At 39.5% G+C, this 10,000-nt stretch overlaps 1 protein-coding gene across 1 annotated transcript in view; it reads right to left on the bottom strand.

The window, feature by feature from the left end:
- Positions 1–9,758: 9,758 nt before the first annotated feature.
- The window catches only part of cUnh8orf74 (chromosome Un C8orf74 homolog), a gene marked incomplete at both ends in the record, with an annotated part of 3,009 nt that continues 2,767 nt past the window's right edge, over positions 9,759–10,000 (bottom strand). Inside the window, one exon of the mRNA XM_083908747.1 lies at positions 9,759–9,974. Coding sequence (XP_083764873.1) covers positions 9,759–9,974 — 216 coding nt within the window. The remainder of the gene's footprint in view (positions 9,975–10,000) is intronic.

Genomic DNA, 10,000 nt, shown 5'->3' with positions numbered 1-10,000 from the left:
GACGCTCAAAGTCATGTGTCTATTCTCAAAAATAGATAATTCATTAAATTAATAATTAATCAATTGTTGCAGCCTTTGTCCAAACTCTATCATCATGGTGTGTGTGTTGCCTGCATTGCTATAAAATATCATTAAAAGTGCCTGTAAAACAATAAAAGAGTTAAAATTCCTCTATTTTTACAAATAAAGGTGAAAACTGTCTAATTTCTATTTGTCCTTTTGCTGAATCCTGGTTTAATGTAATCTGGAGTCATTACAGCCAAAACAGAAGGGGATTTAGAGAAGAAATAAATCTGATTTAGTGATTTTTATGATCCTGAAATGATTAAAAATCAGGTGGAGGCTGCACAGCGTGTGTGCGTGTGTGTGTGTGTGTGTGTGTGTGTGTGTGTGTACGTGCGTGTGTGTGTGTGTGTGCGTGTGTGTGAAGAGCAGAAGTGTAAATCCAGAGCTGAAAACTCCATTAGGCCGAGTCAGTCATGCATCCGTGTACTTCAGTGTCAGACAGCTCTGTAAATCTGCTGCTCTTTTTCCAGCTTCACTGAAGAAAACAATATGGGCAGAGTCTGGGCACTGAGCACACTCACACACACACATTTATACACACTTATACACACACACACATTTATATATACACACACTTATACACACACACACCCTGGGGGCCTGGCTGCTACAGAGTGAGACCAAATGCTCTGATCCAGGTTGAACTAACCACTGACATGTGCACCTGTCAGACATGCACTGCTGAAGGTGTGAGAGTGTGTGTGTCTGTGTGTGTGTGTTTGTGTGTGTGTGTGTGTGTGTATATTAATAAGTACATACAGTGTAAACACACTCGTGTGTGTCTGCGTGTAAGACAAAAAAACTGGTTTTCAGACGCAGTTCTTAAATTGGATTCAATGTCAAACACTGAATGTGTGTGTTTAAATGGTTTCATATCAGCTGCTCAGTTGAACAGAACAACAACAATAATAATAATACAAATACAGTAATCGTGGCGTAAACGCTTCCCTCAGCACAAACGTCATCCATGTGTGTGCGCGTACTTCTGTTAAATTAAAGACAACAAAAGTGCAGCACAAATCACTTATTTACAGGTTAGCTGTTAAAGGCGACGCAAACATTTAAAATAGTACGATACCACGTTTACGTTTAAACCACTTTAACACCCACATTTAAACCTCTTTAATCACATTATCTATTCCACATTTAAAACAAGATATAATATATATAATTTAATTTTTTAATGGTAAAAGGTAAGTTACATTATCTGTATATAAAAAATGTGATTATATCCTTATTATACATTATAGCTACTTTAAATCTAAACTGTAAAAATCATTGTTTCTGAGTCGTTTCTTACAGAAAATTAAACATTTGAGTAAAAACGCTTTGGAATATCTCCGTCCTGAAAACAGATTGAGGGTTGTTTTTTTTTTCACTCCGTGGGTGTGTGTGCATGTGTGTGTGTGTGTGTGTGAAGCACACAGACTGTAAAGTAAATGGATTTGGAGTGTGTCCACTCGTCCTAATCTGTTGGCCAGTAAAAGCTGACGGAGGCCGAGCAGGTGCGAGACACTTGTCTGAGGAATGTGCACGACCAGACCTCCCACCAGGCCTCTGTGTGTGTGTGTGTGTGTGTGTGTGTGTGTGTGTGTGTGTGTGTGTGTGTGTGTGTGTGTGTGTGTGTGTGTGTGTGTGTGTGTGTGGGGCACTCACCACCTGCTCACGTCCTAATTTTGTTTCCAAAACACAGCAGAGCCTGTTTTGGAAACTGAAATGTCTACGATATGTACATGTGCGTGTACTGAAGCCACAGTTGACAGTCGACGACGTGTGCGGTTACGAGACGTATCGTGAGAAACAGATTGCGACGTAAAAAAAGGTCCACTGTGTAAGAATTAGTGACATCTAGTGGTGAAACTGCAGATTCGAGGAAATTCCTCCACTCGCCTTTCCCTTTTTAACAAACTATGTTGTCGTGCACAGACCAAAACTACATTACACTACTTAGCTCACAGGGACACAGGAGCTGCTGGTCTACTGCTGCCTCGTGTGGTCACGTTGTGTCACTGTACGTCTAAATTAAATATTTTAAAAGCCGAATTTTACAGAATAATTCATTGTAAGTTAGTGATGGAGGCAGCAGTGGATCAACAACTCCTGTGAACTCCTGTGTGCTGTGATGTTAAAATCACTGGTTTACTCTATGGACCTTGGTGTGGGAGAGTGAGTGACTTTGGTGTGGGAGAGTGAGTGGTTTACAAATGTCAGTTTCCTGTTGGTTACTTTGTCAAATCAGTGTTTGGAATCCTTCGTGATGAAATAACGTCACATACAGTTTAATATAAACCAAATCATATTCTAATGTAACACAAACACTAGTTGTTCTCAATCGCTTTGTTTTGAATACAAAGGATTTTTCAGCTGCGGTGAAAAAAAACAAAAAAAAACTTCCCCCATTGTTTTCTATAAGGTAAGTGTGTGTGTGTGTGTGTGTGTGTGTGTGTGATTATTGCTCTTACAGTGACTGCTGTCCACAGTAGCAGCAGATCACATTAATCTAAATTAAAGGCCCACAGACACAGTGTGGACGCTGCTATTCTGCTGATTCACACTCATTTAGTGCAGCACGTCCTCCTCGTCCTCCTCGTTGTTGTTGTTGTTGCACTGATAAGACTGAATTAATCACATTTTAATGGTGAACCGCACGGGGAGAAGGGAGGCTCTGCAGCTCGTTTGTATTCCACAGACGACGCACTGATGAGGAAACACTGATGGACAAATAATCTCAAATATACGGAGATAAGATCTTTAAACATAAATCAATGAGCTTTAAGAAAACAAATCTTCTTAAATACAAACAAATCTCACAGAAACACTAGGTTTGACGTGACCAAAAAATATGTACCAAAACACATTAATGACTCGTGTCACTTTGGTTGTTTGGTTACAAAAATGTCATTTAAATACGATCTTTATAAATGAATCAGGAGGTGCAGGGATTAATGGAACAATGCAGCGCCCCCTGGTGGCACGAGGAAACATGAGAGGAGACACGAGAGGAGAGAGGATAGGAGATATGAGAGGAGAGGAGACATGAGGAGAGAGGAGACATGAGGAGAGAGGAGACACGAGAGGATAGGAGATTTGAGAGGACACGAGGAGAGAGGAAATATAAGAGGATAGAGGATAGGAGATATGAGAGGAGAGGACACAGGAAATATGAGAGGAGAAAGGATAGGAGATATGAGAGGAGAGGACACATGAGGAGAGAGGAGACACGAGAGGATAGGAGATATGAGAGGACACATGAGGAGAGAGGATAGGAGATATGAGAGGACACATGAGGAGAGAGGATAGGAGATATGAGAGGACACAAGGAGAGAGGAATTATGAGAGGAGAGAGGATAGGAGATATGAGAGGACACGAGGAGAGAGGAAATATGAGAGGATAGGAGATATGAGAGGACACATGAGGAGAGAGGATAGGAGATATGAGAGGACACGAGGAGAGAGGAATTATGAGAGGAGAGAGGATAGGAGATATGAGAGGACACGAGGAGAGAGGAAATATGAGAGGATAGGAGATATGAGAGGACACATGAGGAGAGAGGATAGGAGATATGAGAGGACACATGAGGAGAGAGGATAGGAGATATGAGAGGACACATGAGGAGAGAGGATAGGAGATATGAGAGGAGAGAGGATAGGAGATATGAGAGGACACATGAGGAGAGAGGATAGGAGATATGAGAGGACACATGAGGAGAGAGGATAGGAGATATGAGAGGAGAGAGGATAGGAGATATGAGAGGACACATGAGGAGAGAGGATAGGAGATATGAGAGGACACATGAGGAGAGAGGATAGGAGATATGAGAGGACACATGAGGAGAGAGGATAGGAGATATGAGAGGACACGAGGAGAGAGGATAGGAGATATGAGAGGAGAGAGGATAGGAGATATGAGAGGACACATGAGGAGAGAGGAAATATGAGAGGAGAGAGGATAGGAGATGTGAGGAGAGAGGAGTCGAGATGAGAAAGGAGAGGAGATATGAGAGAGAGGAAACAAGATGAGGAGAGGAGACAAGGAGATATGAGAGGAGAGAAGAGAGGAAATGGGTCATGAGAGAAGACATGAGGAGATATGAGAGGAGAGGAGACAGGAGAGGAAACATGAGAGGAGATATGAGAGGAGAGAGCAGAGCCTCTGGACTGACAGGAAGTCCAAATTAATTTACAAGCAGTGAAGCCGTTGGTGCTGATAGAACAGTCTTTATACAACATGAAGACGCTGGGGAAGGACAGAGCACTCTGTGCTATCTGTGTAATTACACACACACACACACACACACACACACACACACACACACACACACACACACACACACACACACACACACACACACACACACACCTCCATTAAAAACCCTCCAGACAAAAACCAAAGCCCAGAGCGAGAAATGGAGAAATCTGTGGTTTGTTTTCAATCCACACTTTTCTTCTTCTTCTTCTTCTTCTTCTTTGTGTCCATGAAGCAGAGAAGTGGAACAATAAACGTTATTATTATTAATAATATGAATATATTAATATATTAATATGCAGCACGACTGAAACAAAAACACTAACCACTCATGGGGATTTGAAATAATTGGGATAATTAATATTTCAATTTAAAATGTGCCTCTGAAGCAGCGTGTTTTTGTAACGTTATTTTACAACAGAGACATTTTCTGTAGCTTTGGTAACATTTAGTTACATTTGTGGCCAACGTCAGAAATATGATTTTGAGAATGATGACATTCAGTAACATGTTTTTATAAAATAGTAACATTTTGTAATTTTTTGATGATGTAACAAATATTTTGTTAAATTAGTAACATAATGTTAATGCAAGTTATTTTTGAAAATGAATGTTTCTGTGAAATTGTACTTCTCTTTGGTAATTTAAGTCATTTGTTCAGTAAAATTTTTGCAATTAAAGTAATTGTGTTTAACCTTAATAGGTTTTGTAAGATTAACATCATTTTGTAACATTTTGCTGATGTCAGGTAATAAGAGTACAATGTTTTTTTAACCTTAATAACACATTTTTGTAAGATTAACATCATTTTGTAACATTTTGCTGATGTCAGGTTATAGGAGTACAATGTTTTTTTAACCTTAATAACAGGTTTTTGTAAGATTAACATAATATCAGGTCTTTGTGTCACATTTGAACCTTTTTGCTCAGTGACTGATGTTTTTGCCACGTTATTTTGTTTGTTTCACGTACATTTTCTCAACATTTGTCGACGCGAAGCGAACGAGGTTCAATTGCAGAAATAAATCTGTATAATGTTTGAGAACGAGAACTAGATCATGCTGTGTTTTTACTATCAGCGCATTAACACCGCGCTTATCATGACAGGTAATAATGGGATGGCGTATGAGTATGAGATCTGGTATTCTATTTACCCTCTCACACACACACACACACACACACACACACACACACACACACACACACACACACACACACACACACACACACACACACTCATAAGCCATTAGTCACCAGGCTGGACTCTCCACCATGAGGCCTTCACCTATCAGCACTATTTGTCCCCGTGTCACTGGTGGCAGATAAATCTTCTCTCCAGCATCGGTGTTTAAATCCGCCCCCTATTACCCGAGGTGCGGCCCTCTCTCATGATCACACACACACACACACACACACACACACACACACACACACACCTCTGACCCTTCACTTGTTTCTAATTAACCCTTCACACACTGTATAGGAGCCCCAATTCCCTCATGGCAATAAACAGACCTGACTATAATCCCATTAGCCGCCGAGGCGCTGAATGAGGTCGGACACGGAGGCGACGCGGGGATGGAGATCATTCTCGTATCATAGAAACTACGTCCTGCGCTCACACCGTCATTATCTACTCCTCAAATATGTTACGTATGCAGACTCATGTGAATTAAAGAAATAGAGAAATAATAGTAAATTAAAAAGGCAAGAAAAAAAAATGACTTTAGTGACTTAACAAATATAAAATGAACACCTGCTTTCAGTTTACAGCATTGTACGAATGTGTTCACTGCTTTAAATCACTGTTGGACACACATTACCAACATGGAAATTATGTTTTTTGATGCCGTGTGAACCACTCACTCTCCCACACCAAAGTCAATAGAGTAAACCAGTGATTTTAACATCACAGCACACAGGAGTTGTTGATCCACTGCTGCCTGCATCACTAACTTACAATGACTGATTTTGCAAATTCAGCATTTGAAATATTAATTAGCTTAATAAAGCTAAAATCACTGATTTTCTCTGTGGGCTTTGGTGTGGGAGAGTGAGTGGTTCACACAGCATCAAAACACTTCATTTTTCTTGTTGTAAAAGTCTGTCTAACAGTGAAGATAAAGACGTGAACACGTTCTGAAAGATATGACAAACTCAAGCAAACACGACCGTGATCAGGTGATTCTCCCGTTAAGATCCTAAAATGAGTTTTCCCTCCCGTCTCAGACAGCGTCAGCGCCTCGTACAACAACATCCCGAACTGTTCCTTTAACAAACACTGCATCTGGCCACGCCCCCCCCCCTTTTATGAAATGACACTAGTCCAGAGTTAATTATGTTGCTGTAATTACAATATGTGCGTTCTTTGATAGCTCGGCGCTTGTAACAGCTAATTTATGTTGGGGAGCGACAATAATTTGTGGCTGCAGAGCAAAATTAAAAGACAAATTTAATAGAGATGTGCTGCCTCTGCGAGGCTTTCATTTGGTGCGTTTTCAAAACACACGGCACTTGTTTTATGTCGGTGTCGATGGTAACGGACAGCGGTGGAAAACAAGCGGCTTTTTATGTGCTGTATGAAATAGACTAAAACAAGTGTTAATTCTCCACCATAAGACTCTAATAAATGTGAGGGTAAAACAAATAAAAGGAAAAAGCCAACAGCCTGCTTTTGTTTCCAGCAGGCAAATTATGAGTAATTACACTCGTGTTTGTGAATGTAAACACATTTTTTTGCCCGTCCACATTAAACAAAGAATGTCTTCTTTTTCATGTGGCCATCCACACACTGTTATTTCAAGCATGCACACACACACACACACACACACACAATGATCGCGAGCAGCACATTCACATACTTTGGCCGACCTCCAAAAACACAACAACAAAAAGGGAAAAAAGCTAAAAAACAATGGAGGCTATTTAAGCAAACGGAACAATAAGACATGCATCATCTATTGTCAGCCATTGAATCCACATAAAGACACTGGCTCGAGTCCAGATGTATGATGTATGTGGACGAACAGTGAAGAAATCTGCCCCAAATATCCTCCAAAGTACACAAACGTGCTTGAAAAGCAACGTTTATTTCCCATTTCTCTCAATATAATCTTATTATACGCATTCAAATCCCCAAATCACACAATCACGCAATGTGCTTTTTATGTAAAAAGGAAAAATGAGCCGGGTTTATCTTCAACAATTACAGAAATAATGTAAAAACTGATGATATGCAGGTCCAACAGGACGTGAAGCAGATTTGTTTTTGACATTTATGTGTATCTGCTGCCACCTGGTGGCTATTGGGTCACACAGCAGATGAAAATCTACAAAATATTATAAAGTCTTTAGTGAGATGGAACATTCTGAGAACATGACATTTAAATGTAGAGCAGCAACTAATTATATTTTTCATACAAAACCTTTAAAAAGAACTGGCTGTAAATCTGTTTTAAAGCCTATTATCTTGATTTGTTTCACCAAAATGATGATGCAAACCCTCACAACTGAGATTATTAATCCACAAACGTATGTCCTCGTCCAGCGAATCACGAATCAATAACTGATCAATAAAGATGGACAAACAGCAGCAGATAATAATAATAAACCATGTGTTTGTAATTAGCAGAGAATCAGACTTAATTACTACATTATGTTAATTACAGGAGGGAATTCTGTTCCTCAGATATTTAAATTAACCTCACACCTGACTCTGATGTTCACACAACTCATTTATGACTGAAATGACTGAATTATTAAATGTTTTAAAGCTTATACTCTTCAAGTATTATTTCAGAATCATAACGTGACACATGATAAGGGAAAATAAATCAAAATGTGTGCATGTATGAAAATACATGACTTACTGTACAGAGTATGACTTATTTTGCCATTTTAGGAAATGTCGCGACAACAAAAACGAATTCTCACAGACAAACTACAGCTTCAACACTTCAACACAATGACAACAACAACCTCAGCTTGAGTATTTCAAAACAACAACAACAACCAGCAGCTTGAGTTCAGTATCACAATATTTAAAAACAACAAAAACAACACAGCAGAATATAAATACAAGCAATGAGCATTGCCGAGATATTTAGCCAACATTAGCTAGTTAGCATGCTAAGACGGGACTCACGTTTTTGAAGATCATCTTTTCGGTCGTTGTTGTCCCTCGTCACTTGTTGTTGTTGTTGTTGTCCTTCGTCACTTGTTGTTGTTGTCCTTCGTCACTTGTTGTTGTTGTCCTACGTCACTTGTTGTCCGTCACGCGCTGACTCCTCTTCGTCACTGACAAACTCACAAACTGTCTCTTTTAAGTAAAGCCAGTAGAACAAATTCTCCAACTCTTTGTTCTTGTTTGATTTAAGTTAATTTCCCGTTTTTAAAAGAGCTCTAAAGTTGACTTTTATCACGTTTATCTCGTTCAAACACGACACTTTCGCAGCGCTGAGACACGAGCGACATGTTTAATGACCTTTAATCAACTGCACCTGTCCTCGTGTTTTCAGGGCATGACGTCACTGAGGCTGCAGTACCGTCCCTTAACCACACGGACCGGGCGCCGCCCGTTTAGCAGACACTCCAGGGGGGGCGCTGTTTCTGAATTAAAGGAGAAAAACAAGACGGAAAAGAGTCCGTCGCCATTTTAGATTGGAGGCGAAACCGTGATCGTAAAATCCAACAGAAAAGTAGCTTTAACTGTGATAAACTTTGGATTTTAAAAGTAATCAGAAGTGATTTATATTAATAACAGACCCGGAAAGTCATAGAGTACAGTAGTTTATAACTTTGTGCTAATATTTCTGCTCCACAATTGATTAGATACATAAACACAGATGCTAGCTGATGTTAGCCTTGGCTAGTCAGCCACAACAGTAATATTATGATCCATTTATGACGTAAATGTTGAAATATATATTTAATATTAAATTTAATCCACATAAATAAAAGGGGATATATTTTTTATTTTAATATATTTATGACCATTTTATATTATTGTACGACATATTTCTTCATATTTTTGCCTCTCGACTTATTTACATAACATGAAAATGAAAGATATGGTTTGCGTTGAGTGTTTAATTAGCACAAATACACCCAGAATAAATTGTAAATTCCCTTTATTAACATCAAATTAAATGTTGCATTAAAAATAATCCTAAACTTTATGAGACAGTACATTTAAGGAGCTCTTATATTGTTTTCAGTGTTTATAAAAGTGTTTGCAGCTATTTCTGTTGAGTCACAATGATTCAGAGCATGGTTTAAAATAAATCCTGCAGTAAAAAGCAGCTTTCATGACTCAGTGTTGTCTCTTTAATTATCATAAAGCAGTATTTTACTCGTCCACTTCACAATAAGACACTCCTTTTAAACGTAAGAGTGTGTTTGAGGCAGCGTTTGTGAGTCTGGTCCAATATAACAACGACGTGTTTTGTCAGTGATGTTTTCCTGCTTTAGCTTTTGTTGCATGTGTTTTGGCCTTGTCTGGATGGGAGATTGTGATGGAAACGTGGCGCCTCCTGGTGGTCAGAGCGGCCTGCTGCAGTCTGAGCTGCAGGATGTCAGTGAGCAGCGACACCTCCTGGTTGAGACTGCGCAGGATCTGCTCCTCTGTGGCCCTCACTGCTGCTCGTACCAGCGTCACAGCCACCTTCAAACATAACACACAACAAAACA

The sequence above is a fragment of the Microchirus variegatus genome (assembly GCF_963457635.1).
Source record: "Microchirus variegatus genome assembly, chromosome: 22".
NCBI lineage: Eukaryota > Metazoa > Chordata > Actinopteri > Pleuronectiformes > Soleidae > Microchirus > Microchirus variegatus.
This window is presented reverse-complemented; position numbering and strand designations above follow the sequence as displayed.